The sequence below is a fragment of the Podarcis muralis genome, chromosome 17, assembly GCF_964188315.1.
Source record: "Podarcis muralis chromosome 17, rPodMur119.hap1.1, whole genome shotgun sequence".
NCBI classification, from domain to species: Eukaryota; Metazoa; Chordata; class Lepidosauria; order Squamata; family Lacertidae; genus Podarcis; species Podarcis muralis.
The window spans coordinates 41,117,865-41,140,481 of record NC_135671.1 but is presented as its reverse complement, the minus strand read 5'-3'; the positions used below and the strand labels follow the sequence as shown (position 1 = coordinate 41,140,481).

General features: G+C 45.9%; 2 protein-coding genes across 6 annotated transcripts; one reads left to right on the top strand and one right to left on the bottom strand.

Annotated features, from left to right (window-relative positions):
* Positions 1-747: 747 nt before the first annotated feature.
* LOC114587863 (ER membrane protein complex subunit 3-like) lies at positions 748-15,716 on the bottom strand. 4 transcript variants are annotated; one of them, XM_028712696.2, is made up of 8 exons: positions 15,426-15,716; positions 12,258-12,315; positions 11,173-11,266; positions 5,985-6,089; positions 2,966-3,047; positions 2,741-2,820; positions 2,181-2,266; positions 748-1,272 (listed from the first exon to the last, which is right to left on the bottom strand). In XM_028712696.2, exons 1-8 carry the CDS (start codon positions 15,581-15,583, stop codon positions 1,162-1,164), a joined length of 774 nt encoding a protein of 257 aa, XP_028568529.2. In that variant the 5' UTR covers positions 15,584-15,716; the 3' UTR covers positions 748-1,161. The 4 variants fall into 4 exon arrangements, with proteins under 4 accessions (XP_028568529.2, XP_028568532.2, XP_028568530.2 ...); XM_028712699.2 differs by lacking the exon at positions 15,426-15,716 and adding an exon at positions 15,062-15,419; XM_028712697.2 differs by lacking the exon at positions 15,426-15,716 and adding an exon at positions 15,062-15,419 and having other exon boundaries at positions 12,258-12,311.
* A 294-nt stretch (positions 15,717-16,010) lies between these two features.
* On the top strand, positions 16,011-21,838 carry UXT (ubiquitously expressed prefoldin like chaperone). 2 transcript variants are annotated; one of them, XM_028712700.2, is made up of 6 exons: positions 16,013-16,220; positions 16,344-16,425; positions 16,598-16,665; positions 20,162-20,269; positions 20,823-20,886; positions 21,465-21,838. In XM_028712700.2, exons 1-6 carry the CDS (start codon positions 16,141-16,143, stop codon positions 21,528-21,530), a joined length of 468 nt encoding a protein of 155 aa, XP_028568533.2. In that variant the 5' UTR covers positions 16,013-16,140; the 3' UTR covers positions 21,531-21,838. The 2 variants fall into 2 exon arrangements, with proteins under 2 accessions (XP_028568534.2, XP_028568533.2); XM_028712701.2 differs by lacking the exon at positions 20,823-20,886 and having other exon boundaries at positions 16,011-16,220.
* Positions 21,839-22,617: the final 779 nt, after the last annotated feature.

Below are 22,617 nucleotides of genomic sequence, written 5' to 3'. Positions count from 1 at the left end.
CTTCTGCTGCTTTTGCCATCTGCTCTGCAGAGGGATGGGTAAGGAAAACCAATGTCTGGTAGCGAGATGCCACACCAATGAATTCAAATCTGGTCAGCAGCAGCAGGGAGGTGCACGCTTCCCTGGTAGCCTTCAAGCTGTCCCATGCTCTTTGGTGCTGGATAGCTTAGAAGTGGACTGACCTCTGGGGAGGAAGACAGTTGGCAAGCTTCTATGATACATTTACCCCTAAGTAGAGGAGGATCGTGTTCTCCAAACCATCAGTTTCTGCCAGCCAGGACAGAGGCAACCACAACATGACTCTTCCAACTTCTGGACAGCAACCTCCAATGTGGTGGCCAGCTTGCGCTATGGAGGCCATGATTCTCTCTCGGAAGGAGAAAAGAACTCGACTGGATGGGCAGAGTACACCCCACATTGCAGGATGGGATTCAACTTGGGTGCTTGGAGAGGCTGGAGGTAGAGGCCTTTGACAGTGCTAAGTAGCCTGTTCAACTTGGCAGAAGCATTACTGGAGTTCTCAGTTAATACATTGTGTGCCCCCCTGCTCAAAACTGGTGCCTTATATTTCAAGTTACAGTGGCCCTGAGCTTCCACTCAGTCCTCCCTTTCCCTGCAAAGGTTAAGGAGGTGATGCTTTTCTCGAAAACTCAAGGTGCAGCGTGGAAGAACCTAGGCAGTGTTTATGCACCAGCCACCAGGGGCAGGCCAGACATGGAGACTGCAAATAAGGAGAGTAAAGCAGGGTTTGTTGCAGCTACCTTGCTTTTAATAGCCAAACTTCTTGTACACACACTTGGGACTGGCATCCCATAAAGCTGTCTGCCACACTGGGCTTCTCTCTCTGCAAGCAGAACAAGAAAAGGAGCTTTTTGACATTAACTTGCTGGCTCCAGCTATGCCTGCAAGACTTCAGGCACCCAGAGCCAGTTCCACAGAGGCTATTTGCACACTGCTCTGACTGACTGATGGGGGGTGGGTCATGCTACAGACTTCAAGCTCTCTTCTGCAACCTTCCTGCCTCTAAGATGAAAAGCCGTTCCACACTGATTATGCAGGGAGGGTCAGCCTCTTCCACCTCCCAAGGAGGTGAAAGGGTCTCTTGCACACACACATTTGTCCCATAGGACAGAAGTAGCCTGCAGCAGTCACAGGATGGGATCAGTCAGGCCCAGGCAGCCCTGCCAGCTTGAGGTTCTGTGACATCAACTGCTCTTCCACATCCTGCAGAGCCCAGTGGTGAGAAACCAACTCCAAAGCTTCCCACTCGGCCTGGATGGAGAAAAAAAGTCTGTCAGCCTTGAGCAGCGTATCGCTGCAGAAACTCACACATACAAGCTCTGCATCAAGCTGCAATCGAAGGGTGGGATCCAGCAGCACCAAGACCATCATTCCGTCAGTGTAAGGACTTCTGGTTGTGCAACGGAATGTTCTCCCATGTGCCCCTTAAATCTGGTCCATATGGTTCCCCCAGCCCTCTGGGATACTTTTGGGGAGGGGGGGAAGAAGGAAGTCCCATTGCACAAACAGAAATTTGTGCTGAACAGGATGTGTGTGCAAACACCAGTGCCATCAGAGATGTTTGCTAGGTGACAGCCCTGGCAAGCACAAAGCTCTAAGCTTCAAAATGAGCAGCGCTGACTGTTCCCGAGGTGTTTGTATGGCCCTTAACTTCCAAAGTGTTCCCATGCTCACTCACAATACAGTTTTACAATGATCCCATAGGAAAGGTCAGCACTGTCTCCTTGTTGGGGGTGGGGGGAGGATAGCTGAGAGGGTTCTAAGACCACCCAAGGAGGCCATGGCAATGATTTAAGGTAGGAGGGGAAACTGGCTCACATCATCTCTGACCAACTGCCGTGCTGTCGGGGGCCTGATGGGAGTTGCAAGTCCAACCATATGTTGAGCCCCCCTCCTGTCATTTCTTTAAAAATATTGTCTAGCGCACATATTGGGCCACAGCACCAGCTCTTGGGATATGCAGGGCTGCCTACGCCCACAAGTCTCACTGTGGCACAGCAGAGACCCTGCACATGCACAGCAGCTGGAGTGGCACAGCTGTCGCCCTGCAGATAAGATGCCATCCAGCCAATTAGTCTTGCATCAAATGGACTGCATCTAATCTTATCAGCTACGTGCTCTCACCTAAGTGAAACCATTGAAACAAACTAGGGCAGTACCTTGAAAGCCTTGTTGGGATCAGGTGGGGTGGGGACAGCTGGGCTGAGGAACTGGTCCTGCAGGAGCAGCTGGTTCTGCTCTGCAGCTGTGGAGAGAACATCAGGGAAGCTTGTGAGGGAGGCATGTAAACATTGCAAGTTGACAACAAGGCAAAAGAGAACTGTCAGCTACTAACAGTCTGGTTGCCTTTGATTAGGTGTAAACTCTCAGCAGAAATGGGTTTTTTTGACACTTTTTCCTCTGCATTGACCTATAGAGCAATAGTGGAGTTTCAAAGAGTAGACAAATGCAGGAAATGAGTGGCTGTACAGAGCAAGTTCCAACATGTGACCACTACAACCCTGAGAGGTTGGGCGCTGCCCCCCATGGTTTCAAACTGGTTCCCCAAAGTATCAGACTACTTCATGCAGCCGTCAAAGTAGTCTCTGGTTCATGAAAGCTCGTGCCGCAATAAGCACTCAAACGTCCACCCTCCACGTTGCAATCTGAAGAGGTACATCCCACGTAAGACACCAACCCCACCTGTAAGCCCAACACTCCCTGTCCCCAAGCTGCTCACCAGTCTCCTCTCCCAGGATGAGGCTGTACACTCGGCGGAGGCCAAAAACGTTGAGGAAGTACCAGGAGGCCGAACTCACCCTGGGAAGTGAAAACATCTGTCAGTGACTATCTCAGGGAGCCTTCCTGGCCCCCAGTCCCACAGGGTGGGAACCCAGGCCAGAAGCCATCACCACCCCAAACCCATGGAAGGGCTGGCTGTGCCTGGGGGCAGGCAAGTGCTTACCAAGAGGGGTCCAAGGAAGGCAGGCTAATTCCACGCTGCAGCATGGGCTTGAACCGCAGGGTCAGGGGGAAGGGAACCTTGGCTGGGAGGGAGGGAGAGGTGTTAGAGCTGGACCCGCCTACCCCAAGCTCTAGGGCTGCTGCCCCGCCACCCTCCTCCTCAGTGATTTACAGCTCCCAGCTGTCTTGCGCATAGTGCCACCCTCCGGATCAGCTCAGATCCCAAGCTAAAGCCCCCTCCCCTTGCAAGCAAAGGAGCAACTTAAGGGGCCTACAATCCCTTCTTACCAAATCTTCTCATGCAGGTCACAGAATCCCAGTAAATTACTGGGCTGGGTGGGTGGCAGGGAGGGAAAGAGGTTGAGAGGGGTGATCACTTTCCTAATAGTTCAGGGCAGAGGGCAAATTTGGACGGGGGCCTTCCTGATTCATAACCACCTAATTTAGCTAGAGGCAACCTGCCCTCAGCCCAAGCTCTCTGGTCTGGAATAAAAGGACGACTAGGGGTGATGGTCTGCTTTACAGGCAAGCTGAGCCAAAGGCTATGAAACACACTGGATGCTGGAAGAGTGCATCTTGGCGGCATAGGCAAACTCCGGTCCTCCAGATGGAGAGCCAGTGTGGTGTAGTGGTTAAGAGCGGTAGTCTCGTAATCTGGGGAACCGGGTTCGCGTCTCTGCTCCTCCACATGCAGCTGCTGGGTGACCTTGGGCCAGTCACACTTCTCTGAAGTCTCTCAGCCCCACTCACCTCACAGTGTTTGTTGTGGGGGAGGAAGGGAAAGGAGAATGTTAGCCGCTATTTAAACAGGACAGAAAGAAAGGCTTCCAAGTGGAGAGGTCAAAACTAGAAACAGAATTGTTAGAACCCAATACTAAAAATTTGTCAAGAATGTATAACTTGCTGTTGAAGTGGAATACTCAAGACGAAATGGTGAAATCAAGTATGATTAAATGGGCACAAGATATTGGACATGACATTGAACTCGCAGATTGGGAGCAGTTATGGACCACTGGTGTTAAATTCACGGCATGTAATGCCTTAAGAGAAAACATTATGAAAATGATCTACAGGTGGTACATGACTCCTGCTAAGTTAGCGAGGATTTATCATTTGCCCAATAATAAATGCTGGAAATGTAATGAAATGGAGGGAACCTTCTATCACCTTTGGTGGACCTGCCCAAAGATTAAGGCCTTCTGGGAAATGATCTACAATGAAATTAAGAAAGTTGTGAAGAGAACCTTTATTAAGAAACCAGAAGCCTTTCTCTTGGGTATGGTGGGCCAAATGGTGCCAAAGAAGGATAAGACATTTTTTATGTATGCCACAACAGCAGCAAGAATCCTTCTAGCAAAGTATTGGAAGACACAAGAACTACCCACGTTGGAAGAATGGCAGACGAAGGTGATCGACTACATGGGACTGGCAGAGATGACTGGCAGAATTCGAGACCGGGGAAAGGAGGCGGTGGATGATGACTGGAGCAAATTTAAAGTTTACCTTAAAAATTGTTATAATTTGGATGAAAACTAGAAGATCAGGGAAATAAGAGATAAAGAACTACAGCTGTTTTAATAACTTAAGGAAGTTAAATTTATGAAACATAAAATAAGTTCATGACGAAAGGGTTGCTGAAAAATCTTGAAACAAGGATGCAGAAAAGGGGTGGTACGGGGAAGTCGATTTTGTGTTTGTTTATGTTTTTGTTTTGTTTCTTTTTATCTATGGAAAATCAATAAAAATTTATTTTAAAAAAAATAAAAAAATAAAAAAGGAGAATGTTAGCCGCTTTGAGACTCCTGAAGGGGAGTGAAAGGCGGGATATCAAATCCAAACTCTTCTTCTTCTTCAGATGTTTGGGACTACAGTTCCCATCATCCCTGACCACTGGTCCTGTTAGCTAGGGATGGTGGGAATTGTAGTTCCAAACATCTGGAGGGCTGGAGGTTGCCAATGCCTGCCTTAAATTATCTCTTTAAATATTGTTATTTTAAAATATTTCTATACTGCTCTTCCTAGCAAAACAAAAACAAAACAGCAGCAGACTTAGAAACAAAATACAGTGGTACCTAGGTTTACAAACTTAATCCGTTCCGGAAGTCTGTTCTTAAACTGAAACTGTTCTTAAAACAAGGTGCACTTTCCCTAATGAGGTCTCCCTCCGCCGGTGCCCTTCCACCGTTCAGATTCCATTCTTACACCAAGGTAAAGTTCTCAAACCAAGACACTATTTCCGGTTTTGTGGAGTTTGTAAACCAAATCATTGTTAAACCAGACTGTTCTTAAACTGAGGTACCACTGTAATCAAATAGCACATACAGCAATACTAAAATTGTCCACCAGGGGGAGGGGCCCCCTGTTGCCCTGCAGGGGCTATTGGGCTCCCTGTTAGAATTCCTGCTCCAAGATTGCAGTCATGGGATTTTTGTCTATCACATGACGGTGTATGTTTTGACTGCACAGAGTGGGAAGTGACGGAGACAGGATGTTTGTGTTACTGTGTTCCGCAAAGTGGGACTGTTGCCCTTTGTTCTTTTTCTCTTTGCTGTCTGATGTTAGAGAGAGAGGGAGCCATGTTGTAGTGCTCTGTGTGTGTTTATATGTAAATAAAGTAGATTAGCCAAAGTGCTGAGTTGCAAGCTGTGAAGACTCTGCAGATCCCTAAGTGTGCTGCAGATCCCTAAGTGTGCCAGTGTCTGTTGGCATCAGTCGCTGTGATGTTCGGGCTGAAGAAAGCTTTTGAAGCTCCCAAACAATTGACCAGGAGGGAGGGAACATGCCAGTTGGGCATGTGTCTCTGCTAGGGTCCTACTTGAGTGTAGGACGAGCTCCTGACACTCCCAACTCCCATCAATCCTAGCCAGCATGGCCAACTGTGAGGGATGATGGGAATTGTAGTCCAGCAACCAGCTAGAGGGCCACCGTTTCCCTTCATCCTCTGCTGCACAAGGAATGGGTCTCCACGAGGGCACCGCCCTGCAGCTTCCAGGCCTGTGTTAAATCCCTGCATCACTCACTGGCCACAAAGCCAGAGAAGGCCCAATTGATCCAGCCTCCAACTAGGATCATGGGCAGGACATGGACCAAGTTGCCCTTCATCATCTCCATAACCAGGCTGGGATCTGCAAGAGAGAGAGAGGGAGAGAGGTGTGTGTCAAACAGAGTACTGTGCAGCCTGAGATTCCACAAGGACACATGGAAACCACAGAAGGAAGTGCCAGGAACAAAATTTGGTTTTATGTGAATATCAGCATCTTACAAAAACAAAAGCGGACAAGGTTAAAAAAAGAGGGGTAGTGATTTACGCAAAAGAGAGATTACTACCGAAATTTATCTTTAAAGATAACCAAGGAAGATTTGTGGCAATTGAAATTCAAACACAGGGAGAAATAATTTTGATAGTAGGTGTTTATGCACCAAATGAGGGGAAATCTGATTTTTTAAGAAGTTGCATGAGATCCTGATGGACTATTTGGATTACAATGTAATTTTGCTGGGAGACATGAATGGAGTGGTATCTACACATATGGACAAGGCACAAAAACAGGTAGTCACTAAGGATAGTAGACTACCGAAAACTTTTTTTGAGGTGACAGACAACTTGGATTTAGTTGATATTTGGAGAACAAAGAACCCCTTGGCCAAAGAGGGAACCTTCTTTTCTGAAGCCAAATAACATGGACTAGAATTGACCAAATATGGGTAACTAGAGGAATGGCACCAAAGATAAGAAAAGTGGAAATCTGCCCAAAAACCTGCTCCGGCCATAATGCTGTCAAGATGGAAATGAAACTAACACCAACTGGTTCCTTCAGATGGAGGATGAATGACACCTTATTTAGAGATGAAGTGTTTAAGAAGGCCCAAAAAACCTTGAGAGACTACTTTGAGATAAATATGAGCACCAATGTGGAAAAAAGAGTAATCTGGGAAGCTAGTAAAGCTGTCATGAGAGGGTTCTTGATACAACAGAATGCATTAAAAAAGGGAATCCAGAATGAGAAGAAGGATAAAATTTTGGAGAAAATAAAGGAAAGTGAAAAAAAATTGAGAGCAAAACCCAAGTCGCAAGAGATTTTGAGAGAAATAAAGTTATATCAAGTGCAATTTATGAAAATGATGAATCAAGAGATTGAATGGAAAATTAAACAAATGAGACAAAAGACATTTGAGTCGGCTAATAAATGTGGGAAACTGTTGGCTTGGCAAATGAAAAAAAGACAAAAATTAAATACAGTTACAAATTTAGAAGTGGAAGGAAGGAACATACAGAACCCAGCTGAGATCAGAAATTGCTTCCAGAGGTACTTCAAACAACTATATACACAAGGGCCACAGAAAGAAACCGATGTAGACCGATTTTTGAAAAAAATGGTTTACAAAAAATCTCTCAAGAAAACAAATTAATGTTGAACTATAAAATAACTGAACAGGAGATAGAAGGTGCCATTCAGAATATGCAATTGGGCAAATCTCCAGGACCGGATGGACTGACTTCTAGATATTACAGATCTTTAAAAGAATGGCTAGTACAACCTTTGAAAGAGGTCTGTAATGAAATAATGGAGGGGGAAAGGGCACCAGAGTCGTGGAGAGAAGCATATATCACACTTGTACCGAAAATAGAGACTGAAAAGACGCAGCTTAAGAACTATTGTCCCATATCACTGCTTAATGTGGATTACAAAATTTTTGCAGATATCTTGACTAAAAGACTAAAAAGAGTGTTAGTGGAAGAGATACATAAAGACCAAGCAGGCTTTCTCCCAGGAAGACATTTATCTGACAATGTGAGAAACATAATTAATATTCCAGAGAAACTACAAGTGAATATAAACACTAAGGCAGTTTTAATATTTGTGGATGCGGAGAAAGCTTTTGACAATATTTCTTGGATATTTATGAAAAAGAACTTACAGGGTATGGGGGTAGGCCAAGGTTTTGAAAACGGTATAAGTGCAATATATTCAGAACAAAAGGCTAAATTAATTGTAAATAATGTGGTGACGGAAGAATTTGAAATAGAAAAAGGGACACGACAAGGTTGCCCAATCTCCACATTGCTTTTTATATCGGTCCTGGAGGTTTTGCTGAATATGATTAGAAGTGATCAGTTGGTTAAAGATATACAGGTCGGAGCCAAACAGTACAAATTGAGAGCATTTGCAGATGATTTAGTATTGACGTTACAGGAGCCAGAATCTAGTACTAAAAGGATTTTAGAACTGATTCAAGAATTTGGTCAGGTTGCAGGGTTTAAACTGAATAAGTCAAAAACCAAGGTTTTAGAGAAAAATTTAACACCAATTGAGAGAGAGAGGTTTCAGAATATGACAGGTTTAACAGTGGTTAAGAAAGTCAAATACTTGGGGATCAACATGACAGCAAAAAATGGGAATTTATTTAAAGACAACTATGAAAATGCTGGGTTGAAGTGAAAAAAGATTTAGAAATATGGTCAAATTTGAAGCTTTCATTGCTAGGCCGTATCGCTGCTATAAAAATGAATGTATTGCCTAGAATGTTGTTTTTGTTTCAGGCATTGCAAATTGTGGACAAAATGGACTGTTTCAAGAAGTGGCAGAGAGATATTTCAAGATTTGTCTGGCAGGGCAAGAAGCCTAGAATAAAATTTAAAATATTAACAGATGCAAAGGAAAGAGGTGGATTTGCCCTGCCAGACTTTAAACTTTATTATGAATCAGCAGCTTTTTGCTGGATGAAAGAATGGCTACCTCTTGAAAACACAGACATTTTGGATTTGGAAGGTTTTAACAACGTATTTGGATGGCATGCATATCTATGGTATGATAAGGTCAAAGCGCATAAAGCATTTAAAAACCATATTGTTAGGAAAGCATTGTTTAATGTTTGGATAAGATATAAAGATTTATTGGAAAATAAAACCCCAAGGTGGCTGTCACCGATGGAAGCGAAAGCTCAGAAAAAGCTCAATATAGAGGTTAAATGGCCGAAATATTGGGAAATTTTGGAACAAGATGGAGATAGATTAAAACTGCAGAGTTTTGAGAAACTAAAGAACAAAGTGCGAGACTGGCTTCATTATTATCAGATAATGGAGGCATATAATTTGGACAAGAAAATAGGCTTCCAGGTGGAAAAATCAAAATTAGAAACAGAACTGTTAGAACACAAAACTAAGACTTTGTCAAGGATGTATAACTTGCTGTTGAAATGGAATGCTCAGGATGAAACTGTGAAATCTGTTATGATTAAATGGGCACAAGATGTTGGACACAATATTATGTTTGCTGACTGGGAACAGTTATGGACCACAGGTATGATGTTTACGGCATGCAATGCCCTAAGAGAGAATATTATGAAAATGATATACAGGTGGTACATGACCCCAGTCAAGCTAGCAAAAATCTATCACTTGCCCGATAATAAATGTTGGAAATGTAAAGAAACTGAAGGTACATTCTTTCACCTTTGGTGGACGTGCCCAAGGATTAAGGCTTTCTGGGAGACGATATATAATGAACTGAAAAAGGTATTTAAATATACCTTCTTGAAGAAACCAGAGGCCTTTCTCCTGGGCATGGTCGGCCAATCGGTGTTAAAGAAGGATAGAACTTTCTTTATGTACGCTACAACAGCAGCAAGAATACTTATTGCAAAGTATTGGAAGACACAAGATTTACCCACTCTGGAAGAATGGCAGATGAAGGTGATGGACTACATGGAATTGGCGGAAATGACTGGCAGAATCCGTGACCAGGGAGAAGAGTCGGTGGAAGAAGACTGGAAGAAATTTAAAGACTATCTACAGAGATATTGTAAAATTAATGAATGTTAGAATGATGTTGGATTGAAATTAAGTGGTTTCTAGCTGTAATGGTATAAAAGAATATGAAAAAATGGTTTTTTTATAAGTAAAAATTTAATGTTATAATAACTTAAGATTAAAGATCTGGGTAGAATAAAGAGGGAAAGAAACTGCTGAGCTAATAAATTGAACTGGAATACAAAAAAGGGAGGTATGAGGAGGTCCGGGAAACAAGTAAATGAAAAATAATGTGATGAAAAGATTGATTGTTTTTAACTACTTTTATTTTGTATTTTTTCTTTTTTCTTTTTCTATTTTGTAATGTAAAAACCGTAATAAAAATTTTATTAAAAAAAAAACAAAAACAAAAGCAAGTTCTAACTCCTTGGGGCTTGTGGGCGTGTGGGGACATATGATAGCTGCAGAAATCTCAAACACAAGCAGGGGTCTACTTGAACAAAATGTCCAAAATAAGGGAAGGGTGCTTAAATAGCATAATTTATATACAGACCACAGAATCCAACCGCTCATTTTCTTGCAGATTTGCACCACATTGGTCCAAAATAAACTTGAGCACAGAGCGCTCACAGCCCTGCCTTAAAAAACTGGTTTGTTTGTTGGTTTGATATCCCGAGGCAGCCAATGTCTGTTAAATTGAGCTGGTGACTCTGGACGGCAAATCAGGTTCTGTCCACAGGCACCAGCCCCAGCACACACAGAACCAGGCCCCCTCACGGTTGGCAGCTCATCTCCCCCCCTTATTCCACTGCTGCTGCCAAAGCCTCACCTGCCAATTGTAGGGTCCAAGGTGGTTTATACTGGAGAACAAAGTGCTTGGTCCCCGAGCCATTTAGGGCTTTTTACGCTAGTACTAACACCTTGAATTGGGTCCAGTGCAGGAGCACCTTCAGAACCAGTGCCACATGGTGCCCCCACTTACCAGCCTAGCAGCCGCATTCTGCACTAGCTGCAGCCTCTGGGCCACCTTCGAGGGCTGTCTCACACATAGGCTGTGATGGTAGTCCAGATGGGCAGTCAGCTGAGGTGAGGCTATCATGGCCCAGGAGAGGCTGTAGCTGGCAGGTTGCCCAAAGCTGGGCTGAAGGCACATAGTCACAGAAGCCACCCGAGACTCCTGTGGCAAGTTGGAATCCCAGAGTATTCCCACAGTACAAAGCTGCTCCTTCAAGGGGAGTCCCACCACTCCAAGAAGAAGGCGGGACACAGAAGGAACCCACTCACAGGACCTCCACCTTATCAGCTTCAGCTTATTGGGCCCCATCAAGTCTATCACTGCTTCCAGGCAGCAGTCCCACGGTTGGACAGCAGCACTGATTGAGCAAGCGGGACGGGGGCGGGGGGATGAGACAGCAGAACCCTTCCACTGCCCCTTGTACTCCCATGCCCATGGTTACCTGTCAGCAGGTTTCTGGGCTGCACTTTACGCTTCGTTTGGCGGAAGAAGCCACTTTCAGGGTTATTGAAGTGATGCTTACGCATGAGGAACCCCTGGGGAAAGAGGAAGGGCCTCAGAAATCCAGATGAGCTGAAGGTGTTTTCAACAAGGAAGATTATCATTGCATTTGAGATGGTTTGAAGGGCTTCATATGCATTATCTTTGACCGCCTTACATCTTCAACCAGGGAAAAGGAACCTGTGGCCTCCAATGCTGGACTAACTCCTCTCATCCCTGACTGCTAGGACCCAAGGGAGCTGGGAGGGCGGCGGCAGCGGCATCTACAGGTTCCCCGATAGTACCTTAGAATGGCCTCATGTCACATACTAAATTCATGGAAGAGGAAAGATTTGAACCAGGGCATGCAGTTTCTTATGTTAATGCTATGCATATGTGCTCGGAAGTTAAATAAATAAGTTAAATCTTCAGTGGGACTTCCTTCCAGGTAAAAGCACACAGGTGCGAAGTCTTGGTCACCTGCCTTTTTGAGGGTGCCATTCCCGGCTTTGGAGCAGGATGGGTGAAGGCAGGAGACGTTCAAAGGCCTGCCCTTCAATATATTTACATTGCAAAGATGTATTTAAAAAACCCCATTTGTTATAGTTATGGTCTCAAGCAATGATACAGGCATTCTTGAGAATAGCCACATGGCAGAGATACTCCCAACCCCTCCCCAAAGAAGCGCCCTTTTGCTCTTCCCCTCCTTGTCAAGAATGACAAGACAGAATTACAAAGGAAATTCAGAGGGGAATAAAATTTCACTTCTGCTATTCAAACCCTCATATCAGATCTTTTTAGGCCAGCAGCCTAAGTAAAACAAAAACCCCTCTGACTTGCATCAATCAAGTGGTTCCAGTATTAATCCAGAACCACTGTGGGGGAATAGATCACATTTGGGTCACAAGCCAAAGGAGGTTGTGTGTGGACCATGAAATTTCCTAGCTTTATGTCTGTACCCTTGCTGAGGCCTGTCCCTCGAGGCCTCTCTCTATGCAAGGAGGCAAGTGGCTTTTCAGAAGCAGCTGCACCCACACTCTCCCTTACCTGATGAGTTAGGAAGCGTCCATTTTCTCTCAGGAGGCGACTACGAGCCAGAATCTGCCTGACAGACAAAGAACACTCAACTCAGCTGTAGGTCCAACAGAATTTGCAAACAAAAGTAATGGGATCAGATCATCAAACCAAATGCGGCAGTAAAAGACTGGCCCGCTCACAGCTACTCATGCAATCCACATGACTACAGACAAACAGCTGCCTGGAGCAATATGTTCAGGGGTGCGAACAAAGCAGTTGTGCAATTCTGGAATTCCACACTTAAGTATGATTTGGACACATTTCACAGGACCTGTCATCTATGCATCTGATTTCAATGTTGTGAACCACTTTGAGAAATTGTATTCATTTATTGCATTCCTATCCCACCTGTTCTCCAAGGAGCTCCATGGTTCCGTTTCCCTCATTTAATCCCTACAACAACCCTGTGAGGTAGGTCAGGCTGAGAGGCAGTGCCTGGCCCAAGGTCACCCAATGAACTTCATGGCTGAGCGAGGATTTGAGCCCTGGTCTCCCAGGTTCTAGTCCGACACTCGAACCACTGCATCACACCAGCTCTCCTTATGGTTAAAGTTAAATACTGCAAGGAAGAAAACTGTTTTCAATGGATGATTTTGGTTTTTAAAGCCTTAAATGTGCTGGTCCAGGGCTCCATGCTCCTGGCATCCATCCTCTGAGGCCATACTGTTGTTATAAGAATTCTAAGGTCTCAAAAATAAAATAAATGTTCATAAATGTCCAAGGCAAACACATACATTAGAAACCACATGTCTGTAATAGTACAGGAGAGCAATCCTGAAGCCATTTTGAGACTCCCAGTGACCTCAAATATTCCTCTGCAGTATGGGAGGAAAATGGGGAAAGCCTTCCCATTGTCTTTTTGCTTACAAATCCTGTCTTAAGGGCATATTTGTGTATGAATAAGGTGAGCCTGTGACCTGGATTCAGGAACTAAAGTATTTACCATCACAAAAGAATGGCCAGGCTGCCCAGGTAATGCAATCATCAGGTATCCTGGCAAACAGGATTTCTGCTGTAGACCACCTCCACTGCTGCAGACAGCCTCCTTGGGGGGGCTACAGGGTGGGTAATTTCAAAAGTCTATATAAGGACTTGTGGACCATTGTTTTGGGTTCTCTCCTCCCTCCTGTGTGTGGAGAGTGGGGACCTGTTGCAACAGTACTTTTCTATTGCAATAAAGATCAGACTTACTAGTCGATTTGCTTCTCAATATACTCTGGTTGGCCTCCATTATTTTCTCCTACCGATAGGGAACCTACTTAAGGACTCTATATGGGCTCTTGGATACCGCATAAGGGGAAAAGAGCAGGGTTTTTCCTTTCTTATAACACTGTATCATCTGTGATCAAGAAATATTAAAAACCTGCTTCTTTCCCTGTAGGAGGTACGCGAGAAGTCTGTATAGAGGTCGCTAGGTTCTCTATCAGTTGGAGAATGAAGAGAGACCAACCTAAGATATGCTGAAGCAAGGCGGCAAGTAAGCCTGATCTTTATTGTCAGGAAGACAGACTGTTGCAACAGGGTCCTCACTCACACATGCAGGATGGAGGAGAAACACTGAACAAAAGAATTTTTTTTTTTTAATTGCCCAAACTTAGACCAACTACCGTAAGTTTGTTCTGGTATAAGCAAAAGTCACCAGACCCTTATATATAGTGGGAGGGTGGGGTGGGGTTTTTCTCAGAAGGGTAGTAGAGATGGGTGATTGGCTCAATGTGTATGGTAAACCTGTTGACGACTGTTAACGACTGCAATTAGTCCTACAGGAAAAAGCAAGGAATAGTATGCAGATGACCAAAAATAGCTTTAGCATGTGCAATGAGACAAGAATCCAATATCTCTATTCAGACCAGGGCTCCCCATAGTTTTCAGTTTGGTTTCAAGTCTATTTCTGAAATTCTTTTGGAATAAGACAGCTGCTTTGAGATCTCGTATTGAATGTCCTACTGGTTTCTCTGTCTTGATTCCTGATGTCAGATTTATGTCCATTTATCCTTTGGCGTAGGGTTTGGCCTGTTTGTCCAATATAGAGAGCTGAAGGGCAGTACTGGCATTTGATGGCATACACAATGTTAGAATGTTAAATAGGCTGTGCTTTTTCATTATTTGGCACCTTGTTCTCACAACCTTCTGGAAGCCTGCGAGCTGGACATGAACACACAGTACTCTGTGATCGGGGTGGAGGAAGGGGGGTGCGGTGGGGGCGAACCGTCCTGGGTGTCTTCGCTGAGGGAGGGGACATTTGGCAGTTGTGGGGGGGCAGTGCGCCCAATGTCTGCTCGCTCCGCCCCAGGCTGCAAGGCGCGTGTGCAACTCCATACACCTGAGTGGCTATCCCATGCCCAGAAGGGCACCCGCCACACCACGCCCTCCCCCGGGAGCGTGCCTGCCCTGGGCAGCATGGGCATATGCTCTGCGATTCCCAGCAAGTGGTGTTCAGAAGTGTGACGCCTCTGACAATGGAAGAACGTAGCCCTTGTGGCTATGAGACACGGACAGCCCAGCAGCACAACGGGTCAGGGTGTCTGGGTGTTAACTGGAAGGGGCGGTTGTGGGCACGATTCCTGCACTGCAGGGGGCTGGACTAGATGACCCTTGATGTCCCTTCCAACTCTACAATTCTATGATTCTATTATTGGAGGAAGATGGCATATGGAAGGTTGTCATTTATTATGGTGGTTTGTGCTTTTTTATTCCAAGTGTGCATATTTTTCTGGATTGTCAGCAAGGTGCTGTTACACTTGACTGTAGCAGAAACACTATTTTAAACTTACCAATACATAAAGAAAACAAACATGCAGGCTGCAAAGTGTCACAGGACTCTTGGTCATGTGTAGCTTAAGGTTACCAGACGTCCCGATCCCGGGGACAGTCCTCGGATTTACAAATCAGTCCCCTGGTAAAATCCACCTATTTAGTTGAAAAGTGTCCAGATTCGTTGAGAGAAATCTGGAAGCCTTAGTGTAGCTCAGACTTCTGTGAAACTTAAAAGCTTGCGAAGACGTGCGCGCGCGCCCAGAAACCCCCATCCCGGGAAACAGGAAGGCGTCCCTTTCGCGTCCTCTTCCCTGACTCCACCTTCAGGGGCCCGGCATGTGGGCGTGGCCTCCCGCAGCCCCGCCCCCCCGCCCCGCTCACGTGTCCTGCCGTTGCTCGAGCCAGCCCAGCGCGCGCTCGCCGCGCAGCAGGCCCGCTATGCGCAGGCGCAGAACCCCTATGGCGAGCGCGATCCACGCCACGGGCAGCAGAACCCAGAAGCGGATGGAGCCGTCCAGGCGCAGCTCCGGAGCCGCCATGGCGCCTGAGAGAAGAGGCTCCTGGGGCCGGAAACGCACAAATAGGGCGCCGGAAGTGGCGCCTTTGACTCAACGCCGACTTCCGGCCGCCTTTCTCTCGCGCCCGCCACGGTTTCCAGCTTTGTGAAGGGGGTCGGAGGTTGACCCTAGCGGAAACGACGTCATTTCCTGCACCGTATTTGCGGGCTCAGAACACCAAAAGAAACGTCTCTTGAATTACGTAGACGGGCGAGCAGTTTCTAACGAGAGGAATCCTTTTTTGGGCCTAAAAGAGGCACGTTTTCTTTCAGTTACAAGATTCCCCCTCTGACGGGAACCCGGATGTAGCAGCCAGAAGTCGCCTTCCGCACCTGCGCAGTCTGCGCCCCGCCTGCGAGCGCGCGTGCGCCATAGAGTCTGCCGAGCAGAGCGCCCCCGCGCCTGGCCTTCCCTCGGGTCGCGGCCATGAGCTGAGAGACGCGCCGGGCTGGGTGGCGTCTCCTGGTTTCCGCGGGCGGGCGGGCGCAGAGTTGCCGCGCTTGGCGGCGGCGCCGATCTCCCGCGGGCAGCTGGCCGGGATGCCGGGCGAGCGGCAGGTGCCGGAGAAGGTGCTTCAGTACGAGGCCTTCGTCAGCGAGGTTCTGCAGAGGGACCTCCGGTGAGTGTCTCCTTCCCGGGCGCCTCTCAGGCCGCCACCCCCGGCTGCGAGATAGAGCCCCTCGGTTTCTTTGGCTCCGCTTTCTGCTCGTGCTTCCAGACTGTTGTTGGTGTTTCTCCCCAGGAAGGTTCTGGAGCAGCGGGATCAGGTCTATGAAAAGATGGCTCAGTACCTGCAGCTCAAGAATATTATTGAGCGGTTGCAGGTAACTAAAAACGTCGTTAAGTTGTTTACAGCACTTTACACAGAAAGATCTGCAGCAGTGTTCTGCGGGGGTTTAGATGTAGGAGACAGCAGGGTATTGCGTCTTACTTACTGTAACAGCTGTTTTACTCCAGAGAGCAGAGATCGGTAAACGTTTCTTCCTTTTCTCCCAGGAGACCGGAAGCCAGGAGCTGACAACTCAAGTGGATCTAGGCTGCAATTTCTATGTCAATGCAGAAGTGTGAGTAGCACAAAGACAGAGCTCATCTGTATCCATTTTCACATGTATTCTTGCCCCTTGACTTCCTGTCTGCTCCAGTGACAGGAGAGACCTGTCTTTGATATAAAAAGTAAGGATTATGCCTAGGGCTGGGTGAGATATAAATATATTGTCCAAAACTGGTTTGAAATCCATATTGTGGTAACTGTTTCATAACTTTTGACCTGGCAATATATCGTGAATCATGGTGTGTCTGCTATGCAAAAATCACACGGGGGGGGGGATGTGTGAAGCCAGCCAGTGCTTCTCTTGATTCCTGCAGCCCCTGTTTACTCTCAACGGCTCAGCTCTCCCCTGCCTCCTGCATTGGGCGGTGAATCACAAGAACAGGCGCCGGCAAAAATCACAATGTGGGAAAAACCCTGAATTCAGGCAGTTCCTCTACATAACTCCATCCTTGTTTCAGATATCATGATATATTGCTGATATATCATGATGCTGAAAACCAGATACTGCCTGGCCCTATTTATGGCAGGGATGGGGAGCCGCAGTGCCAAACGGATTTTCCAGGCCTCTTTGTTTATTGCATTTGTATACCACCCTTCAGCCGTCGCGCTCAGAACAGTTCACAACATAAAAACACAACATACATAATAAAAACAAGAACAAAACAAACCAATAACTCCCCTTCCCCAGTCCCCTCCCACGACGTGTTTAAATGGGTATTGGATCAGCCAAGGCCTGGTTGAAGAGGAATGTTTTCACCTGGCTCCTAAAGGTGCATAATGAAGATATCAGCTGAACCTCCCTGGGGAGAGCATTCCACAAATGGGGAGCCACTGCAGAAAAGGCCACTTCTCATGTTGTCACCCCCTGGACCTCACGTGGAGGAGGAAAACAAAGAAGGGCCTCAGAAGATGATCTCAGGGTCTATCTGTCCTAAGGATTCTCCCCAGACCACACCCATCACCTGACCTTCTTCACACTGTCCTCAAGTGCTTTTGCCATGTGAAATATTTATTTCAGTTGTGCAACTACAGTATAAACTACTATACAAAAAGAAGAATTGCATCTAATGTTTTGCCTATGGAATCACCCACGGTTGGCATGTGCCCCACAAGGGAATGTACCGTATTTTTTGCTCTATAAGGCGCACCTGACCATAAGACGCACCTAGTTTTAGAGGAGGAGAACAAGAAAAAAAATATTCTCTCCTTTCTCTGCTTAGCGCCTCTCCAGCAAAGCGGGAGGAGAAATGGAAGGGGCTCCGTTTCTCCTGCCGCTTCACTGAATGGGCGCTGCGCAGCTTTCCCTCTCTGCGCAGTGCCCCTTCAGCGAAGCGGCAGGAGAAGCAGAGCCCCTTCCACTTCTCCCCCCGCTTCGCTGAATGGGCGCTGACCAGAGAGGAAAGCTGCGCAGCACCTCTCCAGCGATGCGAAGCCAGGAGAGCAAGAGGGATCAATCCCTCTTGCTCTCCTTGCTTCAGCGCAAGCAATGCGAAGCCTTCTGAGCACAGTGGGAGGCTCTCGCTGCGCTCAGGAGGCTTCGGGCGGCTATCCCTGAAGCCAGGAGAGCAAGAGGGATCGGTGTGCACCGATCCCTCTTGCTCTCCTGGCTTCAGCAAAAGCTGCGCAGCCTGCATTTGCTCCATAAGACGCACACACATTTCCCCTTACTTTTTAGGAGGGGAAAAGGGTGTCTTATAGAGCGAAAAATACGGTAGTTCTCCATTGAAAAAGGTTCTGCACATCTCCTTCATGGCATCCTTGCGTGTAAGGAAAGTGTGACACTAGGATCCTAAAAGTTGAGAAAGCGCAGAAGGCCAGTTAATCCAACTCCCTCTAACAAAGCAGGCATCTCTGGATAATCCTACTCAATCCAGATTATGTGCCACAATCAGAAAGCAGATGTGTTGTGTATGTGTATGATGTTTTTCAAGCTTCAGATGCCTCAGGCAGGCAGACAAATTGTGCTTCTTGCTGAGGGAAGCTGAGGAATCTACTATGGAGGGGGAAGTAGATAGCTTTCCTCATTATTGGAACATCTGTCAGTCATTGAAGGCATATTTTACCTTTGCCACAAGCTAACCAGGTAACCCAGCATATCTCAGTCTCAGTCTCCCATCGGCAGCATGGGGATAGTAACACGGCCTGCTTTTCAGAGTTATTGTAAGATTTAGTGGAACAAGCTGTGTGAAATACTTTGGACAGTTTCACTGCTCTATAAATGTTATTCATGAGAATGTGAGTAGCAGTTTAAGGAGGATTTCAGCTAACTGAATCAGGCTGGGCTAACTGGATCAGGCAGTGGTGTGTGGTACCAAACAGTGAAAAAGTTCCTGAAGTCCTGTAAATGCCATCTTGGTAGTCAAGATAACAACAGGATTAATGGTTGGACTACACAGAATTAGATAAATTAACAGGAAGGATTTGAAACCTGCGGGACCAGAAATTCTCAGAAGACTGGAATAAATTTATGAACTATTTGAAAAGCAGTTGTGATGAACAGATTATGCTAGTAGGTTTGCAAGAAGTTTTGTAAGGGGAATTATTTGAAATATTGCAAGAAAGACAATGAGGAGAAATATTAGTTAAGGATAATTAAAGGTAATATGAAATTAAATGCATAATAAGTGATAAAAACAGAAAATAATCAGAGGTGTTGACGGAAGTCTAAAAATATTGTATAAGATGAGAAGTTATGTTCTATGACTGTTGGAATTGATATGTTAAAAATTAATAAAAACGTGTGTGTGTGTGTGTGTGTGTGTGTGTGTGTGTGTGTATATATATATATATATATATATATATATATATATATAATGGTTATTTGCTGCAAGAATGAGCTCATATGTACCTATCTGCTTGCTTAGAAGTTTTGAGCCTTAGTTTTGATTTAGCTAGTCAGGAGACTAGCTGCCTGCCTGTCCGCTACTTCCTTTTCTGAGAGATGGGTGAGAGTTGGGAAAGGGCCTCTAAATTAGGGGTGAGTTAATTGGGCTGTTGAGGCCAACTAACGTAGCTTGCATTTTGTATATTAGCCTCTTGCGGAGAAATTATGCGGAGGGCTTGCCATTTTCACTTTTTTCTAATAAAGCACTAGAATTGATCACTCTAGCATTTTTGGTGGCCCTGCATCAAACCACTCACACAGAGACTCCTTTGGGCTTGTGGATCAAGACAAGTGGAAAAGGGAGATCGGCTCAATCTGTGCAGAAGAAACTAGGAAGTTAAAAGCCAGGTCTTTCAGGGAGGAATGGCAGGGTAGCTGCCGTAGCTCAGGCTCCACCTTTGCAAGGCCAAACACCTCTCTACCCAGCTGGTATAAGTATTTTGCCCTTGGGAAAACAGTTGTTTTCTCTTTCAAGAAAAAAATAACATTCATTAAACATATTCGTTAATTTCACCATGCACCCAATATCCCATATTTTTAGTAATCCATTCTTCCAAAGTAAGTGTTCCCATTTATACTCAGTGGTATAAATTCATGCCATTTTAAATACCTTTTCTTCCTGCAGGCCTGATGCCTCCACCATATTTGTAGCACTGGGTTATGGGTTCTTTGTGGAGTTGACTCTTCCTGAGGCGCTTGCCTTCATTGAGAAGAAGAACAAGCTACTAACCGAGTGAGTAGAAGGAATTCAGTTGTCCCACTGTGCCCCCCATGCTATCCAAGGAATCTTAGTTGGCAGGCCTCACAAGAGCACTCTTCAATAGCTTAGGGTGACGATCTCTTGCAACCAATTATCTGGCTAATGCAAGCAGACCATGCTTTGGGAATGCAGATGGCAGGAGCCCCCCAAAGCAATGAGAAGAGCCAGAAAAGCACAGGTGAGATCTCTGCCCTCTCTCTCCTGGCGCCACTTAGTCTGGAGCATGTTTGTTTGAAAGTAAAGTTCCACTGTGTTCAGTGGGCTCAGGCAAATTCCTCCCGGTATAGCATGTTGCCCTAATTTGTGAATGGTCCAAGAGTCTTTAGATCAGGCTTCTTCAACCTTGGCCCTCCAGATGTTTTGAGACTACAATTCCCATCATCCCGACCACTGGTCCTGCTAGCTATGGATCATGGGAGTTGTAGGCCAAAAACATATGGAGGGCTGAGGTTGAGGAAGCCTGCTTTAGAGTTTCAGGCTGCATCCACCCTCCTTCCTTACCCACAATTTCTTCTGTCTCCAACAGACTCAGTGAAGCCCTTACCAAAGACTCTGCCAAGATCAAAGCCAATATTCGGATGGTTTTAGAGGTAATGATGGGTGTTCCTTGCTCCAAGCAGACAGATTCCTATTGGGCAGGAATCCAGCAGGGGAAGGAGGAAAGCAGCAGAAAGTTGTGGCCTGCTTTTCCTTGGAGTGCTGCCTATGGTGTGGGAAGCATGTTTACTTCTGGTGCTTAGGACTGGCTGGTGGCGCTGGGATCTAAACCACTGAGCCGCTTGGGCTTGCTGATCGGAAGGTCGGCAGTTCGAATCTGCGCAACAGGGTGAGCTCCCTTTGCTCTCCCAGCTCCTGCCAACCTAGCAGTTTGAAAGCATATCAGCATGAGTAGATAAATGGGTACCACTGCTGTGGGTAGGTAAATGGCACTTCCATGTGCTCTGGCATTTGCTGTGCTTCTGTTGTGCCAGAAGCAGTTAGTCATGCTAGCCACATGACTTGGAAAGCTGTCTGTGGGCAAATGCCAGCTCCCTCAGCCTGAAAAGCAAGATGTGCTGCACCCCATAGCACTTAACTTATGGAGCAGTATGAAAGAGATGCTCTAGGAAATCAGTAGACCATCCTAGGCTCAGACTGTCTTTCTCCCACTCCCAACTCCTCTCTGCAGGGCTTGCATGAACTCCAAGGTCTCCAAGATTTGCCTGAGGAGACCAGAAGGGACATCTTCCTTTAGGCACCAGCCCTTCCTAGAGGGGACGTTTTCAAAGTGATATGCTGGAAGAAGAGTTAGTCTCTTGGGCATTTTGGTGGTGGCAGCAGGAACTGCGTTTGTAACTGAGGAAACCCTTATGAGTTGGGTAGGCTGAATGTACTTACAGGGACAGCAGATTGGAGAGTTTGAGAGAAAACAGTTTCTCTTGGGGTGGTTGATTTCACTGCTCCAAATATTCAACCCTTCTCTGCCTCTGTTTCCCCAGGAACTGTGTCTTAGTATAAGTTCATCTCAATTTGCAAAAGTAATAAATAAAGATGATTATTCCAGTTGGTTGTCTTTTTGCCCCATTCTTCCACCCACCTTCCCATTGGTTCGCGTCTCCGCTCCTCCACCTGCAGCTGCTGGGTGACCTTGGGCCAGTCACACTTCTCTGAAGTCTCTCAGCCCCACTCACCTCACAGAGGGTTTGTTGTGGAGGAGGAAGGGAAAGGAGAATGTTAGCCGCTTTGAGACTCCTTCGGGTAGCGATAAAGCGGGATATCAAATCCAAACCCTTCTTCTGTCATTTAGTCTTAGAGAACATTGGCCCATATTTGTTTTTACCTTGCTGAGTATTAAACCACCTAAAGGCAATTGTGAGGAGAAAGTGGGTATACTCAGGGAGATTGTCCACTGACAGGAGGCCCCACCTCAATAAATTAGTTTCCAAACAAGGATAGCTTTCACTTTTCTATTATCCTGTTCAAAAACTGATACCTTTTCATGTTGGCAGAAATTTTCAGCATTGCAGAAATTCTGCTTTGTAAGTGACATTTTCCTTAGAAGCCAAATCAAATGGATTGAAGTTCTGTGGAGTTTTTCCCTCACTAGTGGAGGAAATGTGTCCCCCTCCCTGCATGGATCCAGCTGGTTTACAATTAATTGACAAGCTATTTAAAACAATTCTATCCCTTGTTTTGAGATTTCAGCAGCATTATAGCCATTACATTTCTGAGCTTTTCCATACTACAGTATAAGTAAATTCAAAAATCACTACTGTTATTTGCCTTGTTTTGAACTTTGTAGATGGTACTTTTTTTGTGAAAGTTAAAAAAATAAAAAGCAG

Coding starts and splice junctions, on each gene's coding strand:
- LOC114587863 (XM_028712696.2), bottom strand. CDS start 15,583: ATGGCGGCTCCGGAGCTGCGCCTGGACGGCTCCATCCGCTTCTGGGTT. Junction 3,048..5,984: donor CTTCTCTGGCTTTGTGGCCA/GTGAGTGATGCA, acceptor CCTCCCTCCCAG/CCAAGGTTCCCTTCCCCCTG. Junction 2,267..2,740: donor CATCCTGGGAGAGGAGACTG/GTGAGCAGCTTG, acceptor TTCTCTCCACAG/CTGCAGAGCAGAACCAGCTG.
- UXT (XM_028712700.2), top strand. CDS start 16,141: ATGCCGGGCGAGCGGCAGGTGCCGGAGAAGGTGCTTCAGTACGAGGCC. Junction 16,221..16,343: donor GTTCTGCAGAGGGACCTCCG/GTGAGTGTCTCC, acceptor GTTTCTCCCCAG/GAAGGTTCTGGAGCAGCGGG. Junction 16,426..16,597: donor ATATTATTGAGCGGTTGCAG/GTAACTAAAAAC, acceptor CTTTTCTCCCAG/GAGACCGGAAGCCAGGAGCT.